Below are 15815 nucleotides of genomic sequence, written 5' to 3' on the forward strand. Positions count from 1 at the left end.
TAAAACACAGAGATCGGCAAAACATTCCACAGCTGAGTTGAAGAACGAGTCAAGAGTCGAGTGAAGCTATCGTGGCCGTGATTGTGTCTTCATGTGACAAATGTCAAAGGTGTACAAATGCTGGGATGCATTTAATTTTTTTTCTGATAACCGAGAAACTTTCATTGAAATATCTAACCGACAGAAATTTTGAGAACAGAGCATTCAACCAAAACCATCCCAACCCAGGCCATGATACCGAATCGCGTTGGCCACTTATTTGTATAAGATCCTTCTACAGAAATATGTTATAAGCCATTCTACATAATACAAGTACTTCATTTTAAAACAATTACATAAAAAGAGTGCAAAGATATAGACAAACCTGTTGCTGTCCTTCCTTGACACCAGTGTCTGGCTCCCTTCCACGTCGCCCCCCTCTTCACATGTCGATACTCTGACAGATACCTGCAACACATAATTATTATTAAAATATTACGTACATTCAAAATAAAATACAAAAATCAACCCGAAAAACTATACTTTATTTGCTATAATATGTATATTTTTACTAATAGGTTTATCTAAAAAAATATATACATATATATTTTTTTGTAATTATTTTTTATTTTTAATAATATGTTTACATGGTACATAATTCATTTTACATCTTGGGTCTTTTTACTACTCTTCCATTGAAAGCATTTGCTTGTGTATGGAAGGGGAGTGTACATAAATGTTGTTGTTAGTTAGTACTTAAATAATTCATTGTACATAAATGTATGTTTGCTGTAGTATTTTTTTTGATAGTAGTGAAGGATAATATATTAATATAATAAATTTTAAAAAAAGAAAGGAAGTTATGGAAAACTAAGGATATTTGTGAGATTAATTAAGTGACAGTAGTTTTTTTTTTTTTTTTCAGAATATTTTTAAAGTGTCTCTTGACAGAGAGCAGTATTCGGGTTATATTCAGGGTTATATTGTTATATTCATATATATTCAGGGTTTTCCAATAAGAGGTGTTATTTTGAATAGCCCGCTATTTCGGTAGATGTTACTTTTGAAGCTGTCATTTTTTGACATTTGACAAGTAGAAACTACGCCAGTAATAAAAATGGAACGATACACGCTTCAACAACGCATTGAAATTATTAAAATTCACTTGAGTGAATCAAATGCAAATCATGTTGAGTGATGAGGCCCATTTCCAACTCGGTGGCTTCGTCAACAAGCAAAATTGTCGCATCTGGGGCTCGGAAAACCCAAGAGTTATTGTTGAAAAGCCTCTCTATCCTCAACGTGTGACTGTTTGGTGCGGTTTATGGTCCGGCAGAGTCATTGGACCTTACTTTTTCAAAAATGAGGCTCGAGCAACTGTTACGGTGAATGGATTGCGCTATCGAGAGATGATTAATGATTTTTTATGGCCGGAATTGGATGGTATTGATCTGGCAACGTTTACTTTCAACAAGACGGCGCTGTGTGCCACACAAGCAACGAAACCATTGATCTTTTACGATTGAATATCAAAATAACACCTTTTATTGGAAAACCCAGTATATATACTTTTGTTTTTGACTGAGGACTGAACCTTCTCCCCAGGGATTGGACTCAACAACACCTAAGCATAATTCTAATTGGATAATACTGAAATTTATTTGGTATATTAACGAAATTCAAATAGATGTATTTAAAAAAGAGATAATCTTAATAGATTCTTTGTTTCGAGAAACTCCGCACCCGCCAATATGCGTGTTTGTCAATACAAATTTAAATGCTCAGTGTAAATCTGACAAATAGGGCGATTTACAAGCCACCACTGTGCAAGGCTTTTAGTGAACTTGTTGAGTGCAAAAAAACTGTGTGTAACAAACAACTTTATTTATGTATCATAAAAGAAAATGGTAATACAAGTAAGATGTTTTACCAGATACAGTGGTACCTCGACATACGAGTGCCCCAACATACGAGTTTTTCGAGATACAAGCCGGCGAGCGAGTGATTATTTGCTTTGAGTTACGAGCGAAATTCGAGATACGAGTTTGGTTTAGCAGGTCGGCCGGTAGCGCGCGTGCGCGGCCACACGGAACCCGGTATGTCAGTAGAGGAGGAGATTGTGTCTCTGGGGAAATCCATGGTTCTAGAGGTGGAAGAGAGAGACGTGAACGAACTCGTCGAGGAGCACACCCAGGAACTGACGACTGAGGAGATACAAGAGTTACAGTCACAGCAGCATACGGATGTTATGCAAGAAATTGGTTTCGAGGAATCAGAGGAGGAGGAGGTTATTTCTACAAGTGAGATAAAGGAGATCTTAGGAATGTGGGAGAGAGTTTCACAGTTCGTGGAAAAGAAACACCCAGAAAAAGTTGCAACAGGTCGTAGATATGATCTTTTTAATGACACTTGCCTAACTCATTTCCGGAACATTCTGAGAGGGAGGAAGAAACAAACCTCCTTGTACATGTTTTTTTTCTAAACGGCCTACAGGTGAAAGCAAGAAAAATGTAGCGAAAAAGGCAAAGACCAGTAAGGATATCTAATTTATTTATTTACATTCTCTTTTTTGGTTTTGTACAATAAATATTTGTCATTTATAAATACGTTTTTATTATTCAAAACCACGTAACAAAAATAACTGGGGTGACATTTTGGGGGTTGGAACGGATTAATGGTAGTCTAATTGTTTTGTATGGGGAAATCTGCATCGATATACGAGTAATTCAAGATACGAGCAAGGTTTTAAAAACGAATAAACGAATTAAACTTGTATGTCGAGGTACCACTGTAATATAAATATAAAGATACTAGCTGACGTGTACCTGGTGGTGCTGGGGGTTATCCTTAGTAGATACACATAAACCACAATATACTTTTCTGTAGGCCTTTTTAAGATATACAATTCCCTAGTACATTATGTTGATGTATCTCATAAGGTTTAGCCAGCGTTAGCAATAATGAAAGGGGCCGAAAATATTTTTTTTACGACTTGATTACTAAACATTGACTTTTCTCTACTTTTTACGAGTATAATATGCATGTATTTTATTTACATATACCTTACAGAAGAAATTTTCTAAATGATAGTCAAAACTCTATCAAAATCTGTTGCGTAGTTGAGAAGAACTAAGCGCACAAACAGACAGACGCGGATAGCGACTTTATTTTATACTATTTAGAGAAATACATAAACTCAATTATAATGCAGTGAAGTAATTTAAATCAAACATAGGTACATTTTATAATAATCTAAAGAGTTGCATCGAGGCCAGGGTTAGGTTAGGTTTGATAAGGTGTGCGTGGGCAGATTTGATAAGCATTCATGAACGAGCCGCACAGTTGAACTAGCTCTTTTTGATGACCTGTATTCGTACGACTCTCGGTAAACCGTACCACGTCTTAATTGAACGGTTACTCCTTTTTGTGAGGAGATGTTTTATTACATACTCAGAGACGTGATCGGCGTCTACCTCACCTACTAACTAACTAGCATCTCATACTTAATCCTGCCGGTACCAGGGGTCGTACGAGTATATGCTGGGAGCTCCGTGTCAGCGAGTCATATCGGGCGAGCACAGTATTCTCATTACTCATACACTCTGAGCTCACGACTCCCGTTCAATTGCGCCATAATTGTTGAAATAAATTAACAAGAAACAAAAACTAATAACAGAATAGAAGCGTTTTACCAAACTTTTTAATATTTATTCTAATATTTCACAAACCTCTCTGATCTATACCTACTATTGGTTCCATGGTATTTCATCAAAATGACAATTAAACACACCTTTAAAAAGCTATAGTCATTAAAAGTGATGACACAAAAAATGGTTAAATAGTTATCTATGTAACCTATTTAACCTAGTTTTTGTTAAATCACTTTTCATTACTTTATATCACTTTTTGTAGATGTGTTGAACTGTCATTTTAATGAAATACCCGGTCACACCTGCTATTATTGTCTCCTTATCAGAGCGTAAGTGTATATTTTTTCTATTACTGTACTTATATATCCGATGTTACCTTGAATAATATGTATGTTTATAATCCTGTTATGTTTTTGATGATAAAATTTTTATTTTTATGTTTATGTACTCACTTCGTTGTCTAACAACTTATTAGGTAAAATTCTGGAACCGAGAATTCATCATAATGAGCAGACTCTTGGAGCCGCACGAAAATATTGAGCTGGTACCGTGGCTCCCACTCATTCACTTGCTCAAATATTAATAATACTCAAAGTAAATTAATGGGAGGTTTCTCCACTACTACAATTACTAGATAAAGTTACCCAAGTGAAGGAAAAGGAGACAACAAACAATTTCTTTTCACCGTAGTAATCGCAATGTAAATATCCGTTACACGAAATAATTTTTATATGTTGAAGATTGCAAATATGTTAAATAATAAATATTTTTTTGTGTGGAAGTAAACAGGATGTGACTGAATTATACAGGGTGTCCGGAAACTCGTAGTACAAGCGGGAAACTGGTGAATCCACATCACATTTGGAGTCGATTTTGTAGTATATATTTTTTTTGATTTGAGCTTTCGTTATCGAGTAAAATCGAGTTTGAAGTTGATTTTTTTTTTTTTTTTTTTTAATCAAATTCTTATAAAATATTACTGAAGATCAAAGTACCCAACTAATTAAAACTATTTGAAAGTAAAACAAATGAAGAAACTCGGATTTGAAGCATTATTTTGAAATCACCCTTCATTTAACCCGGTGTAATCATAAAATATTTCTGCTCTGCAGGGTTAAAACATCTGTTGTTCAACCCTAAACACCAGAACAAACTTTAACCCTAAAATAGCCGAAAAATTTTTTTTTTTGGTTTTTTTTTTTTTTGTGAAAATGCTCAAATCAAAAAACTTTATGTTTTTTTGGGTTCCCCATGTGGTGTAGATTCTCCAGTTTCCCGCTTGTACTACGAGTTTCCGGACACCCTGTATAAGGCGCAGAAATGTAAAAAATCATGGGATTTTTTTAAACCATTTCAGGTCTAACAGGAAGAGTATTTTTACTAACCTGGCGACAGGATCCCGGAGCAGCGTGATGTAGAAATACCTCCGCTGCGTTGCGCGGCCCTCATGTCGGTCCAGTTCTCCGTTAACGCAGGACGTCAGCTCTGTGAAATCCGCGTGGAGACCACATCTGGGGAAGAGGAAAAAGAAAATATTTCAATAATGCATCAATAACGAAATGAGTGAGAAGAAACTAAAAAGACTAAAAAAAATTTAGAGAAAGTATATCTCTTCAGGATGTTATATTTTTTTATTGAATGCCCGTAGGGCTTTTACACACATAATACAGTTTTTTTTTTTTTAATTTTTTTTTTATAGTGAATACCTCACAAGAGTCCCAACTGCTCCCGTCTGGAGCCAGTGAGACTATGGCATCCCCAAATTGGGGGATGTTGTGAGGCTGAAGGTAAGTGGGGAAGGGAAAGAGGAAGGTGGGGAAGTACCTGGCTATTCAGATCTAGTCACTAAACACGGCTAAAGCCATTTGGAGCAACGTTTCAATTCTGAATGGTGGTCTTACACCAGGGCGATACTGGTAGTATCTTCCACTCTGGAACGTGCCGCAAATATACTATATATTATTTTAATTAATTAATTGTGAAATAACACAAATTAATCAAATAAAATTTATTTGCGCACGCCGGGTTCGAACCCGCGACCTTCGGAATGGCAGTCCAATGCGTTACCACTGGACTATGCCGGCCGTCACAGTTAAAATAATGCAGAAATTTAATACCTAAGTATGAAAAATAAATATCATTTGATCATTATTTATTTATTTATTTATTTGTTAAGACATACACAGTACAATTAGATATTTTTAGTTATTACATAGTTGTAGTACCTATTACGTATGTCCATAAAATATCATTACGTAATTTCGCCTGAGATTGTTATAAAAGGAAGGAAGTGTGTGGATAATAATAAAAATAATAAATTAATTGAAAACAAGAATTATAATAAGCTCACGAATTGTAATTGACTGTTAATAAATAGGAGTTTTGAAAAATGATGTGAAAATATTTTTGAAATATGTCATGCTAAGAAATTTAATAAGTTAGTTTTGTATGTTAGAAAGGAATCATGAAAGATGTCTAAATGTAGTAATTTTTCGTAATGGGTGTATGTTGTGATTGCGCGAGTAATTACTGAGTTGTTTGCTGCATTGGTATTGTTGGCCTCTATATGAAATAGTGTAGTGTGCCTGGTACGCCTCGTTGGAACATTTGAACCAATGACGGATAGCAATTCGGGACTATCTATTTTATTATTTAGCAGATTATGAAGAAACAACAGGTCTGACAATGTGCGTTAAATAGATACAATAAATCAATCAACTACATTTTGCACATCCATATTATCCATCCATCCAACTCTGCTTCTTTTATAATGGTTTACATTTCACCAAATGAAACAGTTCTATTTGAAGTCATCTAATGTATTAATGCGAACATATATTGGAATATTGTTGAGCTAAATAAATCTACAACGTCGGAATATATTTTCCTAAATTTTGGATTCGTCTCATAGTCGCGTAATACTGCGAAGTTGTAGAAGAATTGCTACAATTGTATGGTATTCATAAATAGATATTGGAAACCTCATATTTTAGAGCAAATCTAAAGACTTCTGAATTTACAATTTATAATTCGTCCCAACCTTAGTAGAACATTAGGAAAATTTACCTAAAGCTTACAAAGCTAGAAATCAAATTAATATTATAAGGTTAGGTACATCATTACCGCTGTCACTGATTTTATTGTTAAAAACCTCAATAAAAGCAAAAGATGCATTTCATGCGTACAAAAAGCCATTGGTGCATAGTCACAAAACAAGATTTACTGAAAAAAAAGGCCTAAAAATTCCACTAATATCAAATAAGTATGGTAGCAGAACACTTGACTATTTGATACCTGTGATTTATAACAAATTTAACGAAAACTTTAACTTGAAAAATAATGAGGAACCCTGCCCTAAACTGACAAAAAAGTGGTTAATAAATTAACAAAACGTTTATCTATCCTAAACATTATATTTGGTATTAATATTTAAACTTAAGCTAATGTGTATTATGTTATAACATTAAATGGTAGAACCTACCGACAAGCTGATTATCACAGCTTTGTGGGACTACCCATATCTTATATTGTAATAAATGTAATTATATTAAATTTAATAAAAAAAAAAAAAATAAAAAAAAATCTTTTTCTAAAGCCTTTGATACAGTATCTCACTGTAAATTAATAGATAAACTTGAAAAAATCGGTATTACTAACTACGGTATACCACAAGGAAGCATATTAGGACCATCTTTGTTCTTGTTGTATATTAACGACTTATGCAACAGTAATATTCAGAGGAAAATTGTTAGTTTCGCCGATGACACAGTCTTACTGTTTGAAGCTGACACTTGATTAGGTACATAAAAAAAATCTGAAACCAATATAAGCATTGTAAAAAAGTGGTTGGATAGATCTATCATTGATTATGGAATCGTAGCATGAGGAGATGGCACTTCATCTGCACTAGACCCAATCATAAAAGCACAGAAAACCATAATCAAAATAATCCTCTAATTACAGACTCGACTTAACCTTTAATAATATGAATGTGTTTGATGTTCGGCAGATATATATAAACATACATAAATACTACACAAAAAGTTTAAATACTCGCTGTAATCGAAACAATAATAAAGATTTACTTCAAATTCCGGCAAAGCATACTACTTTTGGTCAAAGAAATTTTAGGTACATTGCAACAAGATTAAACACTGCTCTTCCAGAGAACATAAAAAAGTGACACAACAAATTTTAAATAATTCTAATTTGGATCAAAAGTAATAATAGGGACTTTACTTGATCCCCTCACCCAAATTGATCTAACAAAAATATAGAGCAGTTATGTTATAAGTGTAGGTATATTCATATGTATTTAAACTAACTTTTAAAATGACTGCCTCAACACAGACTAGCCTAGTGAGGCAGGTTATGAGAAACCTCAACTTTTTCTATTTGTTACATACTACCTATTCTTTTTATATTACTGTCTGTTGTTAATTCTATTTACTACCTAATGTACACTATGAACACTTAACGTGTATTCTTAGTTACAGTTGCAAAATTTCTCAAATAAAGATGATATATTATTATTATTTATCCGAGGATATGAAACGTGCAGACAGACTGCAAATAGTCTAATTTTAGTTGGAGCGCCACAATCACAAAAGATCCTTTGATGAAAGATAATAATCGGAGAGCTAAGAGAGAAAAAAATTGATAGGAGACGGAATTCAAGGTCTGTCAACATCCTGTCCTGTGGAAAAAATATGTCCAACTCATTTGTATGCAAAGCTGCACTTACAATAATAATATTACTATTCATAGGGGGGTTCTAGGCTTACTAACACTTTGGAAGATTTATTATTTTTTATAACCCTTCCTTGCCGGTGCTGTCAATTGATTTGAGATGTTTATAATTTTTTTTTTTACATTAGCTAAACTCAGGAGGCCCCCCGAGGAAAAAAAAATTGTCTGAGGGCGTATTCCATCTTTGGGAATGTTTTGTGGAGGATCGTTTTAGGGAAAGGTAGGAGAGAAAGTTGTGGGAAGGAAAAAGTTACGGACGGAGTGACGGACATATGAATCCATGCCTCCCATCGCAGTGCAAGGCGATGGGTCGGGAGGGGATCCGGAAGGAGATGTCAAAAGTCTTCTATCAACCAGTCTTTTCTGATCGAATGCATCATGCAGTGCGTGGGTAAATGCGTCTGCCGCCAAGACCCGTCTCCGAAACAGATAATAATTATATTAATATATACCAATATACTACACAGAGTTCATATTTTAGGTGTCCCTCAGCAATGCATTGGATAGACGATTAAACGCAACAGAAAAAAAAGTTTTACATATTGAAACATCAATAAAAAATTTGTTATAATATATTATATATGCCTGCTTGCGTTGGTAACTTGCCGAACAGCGCGGTTGTGAGCAAGTGGGGTACAGCTAATGGATTTATAATGGGTTTTATGAGGGCCGATGTTTTTTTCCTCACTTTCATCACTGAAAGTCTGAAGAATGAAGGAAGAATGAATGTATTTAAAAAGAAATGTTATATTTATTGTAAAAATATGTAAAATTACAAAATGAAATATGATCTTGTTTATATTAGTTTATATTCAAATGTATAAACTAACTCAATAAATAATAAAAAAAAAAAAAAATAAAAAAAAAAAAAAACTAATACATAATATAAGTAATAAATATAAACTATTAATTTTTATTCCAGTTAAGGATGACAAAGTACACAGCGGCGGAGCTCGCAGGATTTTCGAGGACCATAAAGAAAGGGTTAATACATATATTTTTAACCACTTGAGTGATTGCGTCAACAACTGGATTATGAGATGAGTGATTGACATTCGAATTGGAAATTTCTCACCTCCCTTTAAAAAAAAATCATACCTCCGAATTTTAATACGAAGACAAATAAACTGATTATTGTACGGCCAATGAATTCCCCTATATTTTTTGGATTTATAAAAAAAAAATCTTAAGTTATAAATGGCATATTTTGGCATACAATCACTCAAGACGTTTTGATCACTTGAGTGGATAATAAAATTTTTGTAGTTGTTTGGTTTGGACTTGGAGCACAAAATAAATGTTGAAATAATTTTTGTAGTTGTTTGGTTTGGACTTGGAGCACAAAATAAATGTTGAAATAATTTTTGTAGTTGTTTGGTTTGGACTTGGAGCACAAAATAAATGTTGAAATAATTTTTGTAGTTGTTTGGTTTGGACTTGGAGCACAAAATAAATGTTGAAATAATTTTTGTAGTTGTTTGGTTTGGACTTGGAGCACAAAATAAATGTTGAAATAATTTTTGTAGTTGTTTGGTTTGGACTTGGAGCACAAAATAAATGTTGAAACAATTTTTGTAGTTGTTTGGTTTGGACTTGGAGCACAAAATAAATGTTGAAATAATTTTTGTAGTTTGGTTTGGACTTGGAGCACAAAATAAATGTTGAAATAATTTTTGTAGTTGTTTGGTTTGGACTTGGAGCACAAAATAAATGTTGAAATAATTTTTGTAGTTGTTTGGTTTGGACTTGGAGCACAAAATAAATGTTGAAATAATTTTTGATGATATCCAAATAATAATATTTAGGTGACTGAAATTCTTGTAAATCATAATTCGTCCATAAAAAAGACTTAAGTAGGTAGTTAAATATTTTTCTTTTCTTAACTTCTAATCACTATTATAGGCGAATCCAAATATATAAATAATACATGATTTTAGAAGTAAAAAAAGGTAAATAACTTTTTTCGAAATTCCAATGTTTTAAGGTAGTTTTTAGGGTTTTTTTCAATTGTTTCTGGCTTTCATCCTTCAATGGTGTTCTTAGCCATCGTTTCAAATTATGGAAAATTATTTCAAATTATTATTATATATTTTTAGGTTAAAAAGTTGAATTGTTTATATGGGAAAATAAATATTCTTCTATGAAAAAATATTTTTGTATGTGAAAATAAACATTTCAATTTCGAAAAAAGTTATTTTTATTTTTTACTTCTACCATAATTTAGAATCACCTCCCGAAGTTAGCGCACTTTACCTCCAGACATCTGTATATTTTAACCAGTTAGTAGCTGGTGTCAAATTAGCCTGGTTCCAACCCAGGAGTCACAGGAGTCATTGTTTCAAGTCTTCTGCTAGCTAAGCACCCCATCATCGCACAATGATGTTTTTAAAAAAATATTGTTAATGTTTAAATTCCTTTATCAACTTTAATAATGAATTACTAATATTTTGTGGTTGAATATGAATATTTTTGATGAACAATTTGTGGTTAGGTTCTGCTTTTAAAAAGCTGACGCATTACATACATAGATGAAAAGACAATCACACAGGGTGATTATTATAATTTATTCAAATTCCATTGTAAAAGTCACAAAGGGCATATTGTAAAAAAAGAGGTTATCTATGAATTTAATCAAAAACATTGTATTTTATTCACGAGGTGACCGCTAAAATAGAGAATTATAATATACACGACTACAGTGTAATTATTGCGTGATTGGACGCTAAACTTAAAAAAACATCAACAATATAAATTCACAAACTTATCAAGCTTTCCCTTTCTCATCTTCTTCCCATCCCACTTCCTTCAGCCATATTGGGGAAGCCATAGTCCCACTGGTTCTTTCTGCAGAAAATTAAAAAAAAAAACAACAAAACATCACTGAGTTATAACGTGAACTCACTTTTTGTCTAGTTTGACTTTTCCACATTCAGCTTTTTGTCTAGTTTGACTTTTCCACATTCAGCTTTTTGTCTAGTTTGACTTTTCCACATTCAGCTTTTTGTCTAGTTTGACTTTTCCACATTCAGCTTTTTGTCTAGTTTGACTTTTCAACATTCAGCTTTTTGTCTAGTTTGACTTTTCCACATTCAGCTTTTTGTCTGGTTTGACTTTTCCACATTCAGCTTTTTTTTAAATGTGAAACTGCACAAGAGTCCCAACTGTCCTGGAGTCAGTCAGACTATGGCATCCCTAATTGAGATATGATGTGAGGGTGAAGTTAGTGGGGGGGGGGGTAAGGGGTGCTACTTTCACTTCAATACTAGAGCCAGTGAGACTGGCGTCCCCAATTGGGGTATGTTGAAGCTAAAGGTAGGGGAGAAGGGAAGAATTTGGGGAAGCACCTGGCTATTTATTCAGACCTGGTCACCAAACACGGCTAAAGCCATTTCAAGCAATGTTTCAGTTCTTTAATTCAAGGGCGATACTGAGAGTATCATCCATTCTGGAACGAGCCGCTAGTATATTATATATTAGTTTTAGTTGATAAATTGTGAAATAACACAAATTTATCAAATAAAATTTACTTGCGCACGCCGGGATTTGAACCGCCACCTTCGAATTGCTAATCGATAGCCTTTCTCCTCAACCACAGAGACTTTCCTGACTCTCCAACGGTGAGTTCTGCTGTCACGAAATTTGAATTTCAAGGTCAATGCAGCTATTTTATGCTCTCAATGTAATTTCAACATGATCTATGGAGTTTTGAAATTTCATCTATTTAATTGTAAAAAAATAAAATGTGACCTCATTTTGGGCAACCATCGACAAATTTACTTAATCATATTCATTACACCTAAATCGGCCTTTCCCTGAAAAGATTTTTACCAAACATACACCTCAGGGATCTCATTTATATTAAATTGATCTACTTTGCTCCTCAGTCAGTTCCATGCCTCCCTCCCATACATCAGGGTTGGCACCAGAACACGTTTCCATGATAACTCATCAAAATGACAATTCGGCACACCTTTAAAAGGTGATATGAAATCATTAAAAGTGATTAAATTCTGAAAAAACTAGGTTAAATAGTTACATATGTGACCTATTAAATCTAGTTTTTGTGTCATCACTTTATAACACTTGTTATAGGTGTGTTGAATTTTCATTTTGATGAGTTATCCGATCACCCCCAGAACACCATTACAGACTGCTAGACACATTTTGATGAGTTATCCGATCACCCCCAGAACACCATTATAGACTGCTAGACACATTTTGATGAGTTATCCGATCACCCCCAGAACACCATTACAGACTGCTAGACACATTTTGATGAGTTATCCGATCACCCCCAGAACACCATTATAGACTGCTAGACACATTTTGATGAGTTATCCGATCACCCCCAGAACACCATTACAGACTGCTAGACACATTTTGATGAGTTATCCGATCACCCCCAGAACACCATTACAGACTGCTAGACACATTTTTTAATATATGTAGTTGTGAGGTACAAATGAAAATAAATATTATTTTTCAGCAAAAATTATAGTTTAGCAAATTTGAATATAATAAATGAATAAATTTCAAATTATCTGTTTGTAATAAGCATTTAACAGGGACAAACAATGTACTATCTGTATTATACTAAAATAAAGTCGATATCCGCATCTGTCTATTTGTGCGCTTAGTTCTTCTAAACTACGCAACGGCAAAAGCCCGCTATTTCGGTAGATGTTACTTTTGAAGATGTCATTTTTTGACATTTGACAAGTAGAAACTACGCCATTAATAAAAATGGAAAGATACACGCTTCAACAACGCATTGAAATTATTAAAACTCACTTGAGTGAATCAAATGCAAATCATCTTGAGTGATGAGGCCCATTTCCACCTCGGTGGCTTCGTCAACAAGCAAAATTGTCGCATCTGGGGCTCGGAAAACCCAAGAGTTATTGTTGGAAAGCCTCTCTATTCTCAACGTGTGACTGTTTGGTGCGGTTTATGGTTTACGGCTTACTTTTTCGAAAATGAGGCTGGAGCAACAGTTACGGTGAATGGATTGCGCTATCGAGAGATGATTAATGATTTTTTATGGCCGGAATTGGATGGTATTGATCTGGACAACGTTTACTTTCAACAAGACGGCGCTACGTACCACACAAGCAACGAAACCATTGATCTTTTACGATTGAATATCAAAATAACACCTCTTATTGGAAAACCCTGTATATACACGGTGTCCGGAAACTCGTAGAAACTGGAGAATCTACACCACATGGGGAACCCAAATAAACATAAAGTTTTTTGATTTGAGCATTTTCACAAAAAAAAAAAAAAAAAACAAAAAAAAAATATTTTTCGGTTATTTTAGGGTTAAAGTTTTTTCTGGTGTTTAGGGTTGAACAACAGATGTTTTAACCCTGCAGAGCAGAAATATTTTATGATTACACCGGATTAAATGAAGGGTGATTTCAAAATAATGCTTCAAATCAGAGTTTCTTCATTTGTTTTACTTTCAAATAGTTTTAATTAGTTGGGTACTTTGATCTTCAGTAATAATTTATAAGAATTTGATTAAAAAAAAAAAAAATCAACTTCTAACTCGATTTACTCGATAACGAAAGCTCAAATCAAAAAAAAATATACTACAAAATCGACTCCAAATGTGATGTAGATTCACCAGTTTCCCGCTTGTACTACGAGTTTCTGGACACCCTGTATAATACATGCAAAATATATTTATAGAAAATAGAGAAAAGTCAAGCAACGCCGGGTACACGTCAGCAAGTTATTATATTATTTATGAAACATCCTGTGTTGTTTCGACGACGATAATATGACATGCATACGTGAACGGCATTTTGACGCATGTGTGTTCTGTCACAGACTCGTCACAAGGTGAGTATGCGTATCCCTCGTGCATTTTGAACAGCAATCTAAAAGTGTCCACAGATTAACGAGTAGGGCTTCCCAACATTTGGTCTAATGGTCTAATTTCCATTCTCTTTTAATATTTTTATTTTAGTGTGAAAATTAAATTTTAACTTCTAATCTTTATTTTTAGTTTAAATTTATCTTTATTTTAATGTTGTTTTTTGTTTAAATGTATAAATTCGTATATTTTAAAATGGGGGCCTCAGCACGGGTAAATAACCCAGTAAGGTCAACATTACTGAATTAAGATATGAAATACTGTAAAATAATGTATCAATAATAAAAAATAAAAAAAATGGGGTTATTATCTGATAGTATTAATACTCTTGCGTCTGGATGATGTAGGCCCTCTGATTGGTCAAATTTAAATTGTCTGTTTCGGTTAAATTCCGCTAACTTGAAAATTAAGACACGATTTCATACTAAAATAGGATCGCCTCATAATAATACGAGATTTCTTCAAAAGCATCGTTTCTGCTCATATAATTTTTGGATAATATCGAAGAAAATATGTTTTAGAAAGTTCATAATCCATTGGATTATGTTTAATTTGACGTTTATAAAAAAATCACGCGTTCCTTCAATGGCCGATACGCACGGCTATAGATGGCCGACAGAGCGCACCTCTGAAGAGAATATGTTTAATTTTTTTATTTAGTATTTCAACTATCAATTTATTAGAATAACCGTTATTAAATGCTATTTGTCTTATGAATATATTGTTTTATGGTTATATGCTATTTGTTTTTTTCAGGTCTTAAAATACTTCACTATAAATAATTTTGAAATTTTAGAAATGAGGAAACATGTTAATATAAAAGCAGATATAATTAACAAGAATTTTTTTATAAACTCTCTTTTAAATATTTTCCCACTCAACTGGTCTTTCCCATCTAACGATATTGTAATTCCTAATTATTATAAACCCAGCCTACTCTTACCCCTCCCCCCTCCTTCCACTTCTTCTTTCCCAATTGCAATCTATATTTAATTTTTGACTTCGGTATATACACAATAAAATGTAAACATTATATTTATTCATTTATTGGACAATTTGCATAGCGCCGCTTTTGTGAGATATCACCTCAGGGGCGCTATATTGTAATAATCTACCTTTATATATAAATTTTTACTCTCCTGATGATGTTGTATATATAATCTAACTTTAAACTTTATTAGATACAGTAACAGTTGTAGGTAAAGAATTACCCCCAGTTGGAGTAAAATTAACACCTTTTAATTAAACCGACTGCTAATCTCATAGCACAATTCCCCTCCTTTTATTCATAAACACGGGTACAATTAATAAATATGTAATAATCTATTACTTAAGTCAACTTTGTTATAACTATCTTTAATTGTGACAAACTAAACGATATTGATTCAACTTATAGACATTGACGGTTGTAACACATATTTAAGCACTGCAAGTCTCCTATGAGCTAATTATATTAGGTACCTAAGATAACAGTTAATATCAGTTGTAGACATGTAGTCAATAATAGTGTTTCATTTGAAATAATCCATCACAAATACGTAAAATTTCATTTATTC

At 33.3% G+C, this 15815-nt stretch overlaps 1 protein-coding gene across 1 annotated transcript in view; it reads right to left on the reverse strand.

The window, feature by feature from the left end:
• Window positions 1–15815, reverse strand: part of Hs6st (heparan sulfate 6-O-sulfotransferase) — a 74297-nt gene that overhangs the window by 5887 nt on the left and 52595 nt on the right. Inside the window, exons 4-5 of the mRNA XM_089647449.1 lie at window positions 5015–5140; window positions 365–447 (exon numbers count right to left, since the gene is read on the reverse strand). Of these exons, the coding sequence (XP_089503575.1) occupies window positions 365–447; window positions 5015–5140 (209 nt within the window). The remainder of the gene's footprint in view (window positions 1–364; window positions 448–5014; window positions 5141–15815) is intronic.

The sequence above is a fragment of the Hesperophylax consimilis genome, chromosome 26 (genome assembly GCF_061612785.1).
Source record: "Hesperophylax consimilis isolate HC1 chromosome 26, BYU_Hcon_1.0, whole genome shotgun sequence".
Lineage (NCBI taxonomy): Eukaryota > Metazoa > Arthropoda > Insecta > Trichoptera > Limnephilidae > Hesperophylax > Hesperophylax consimilis.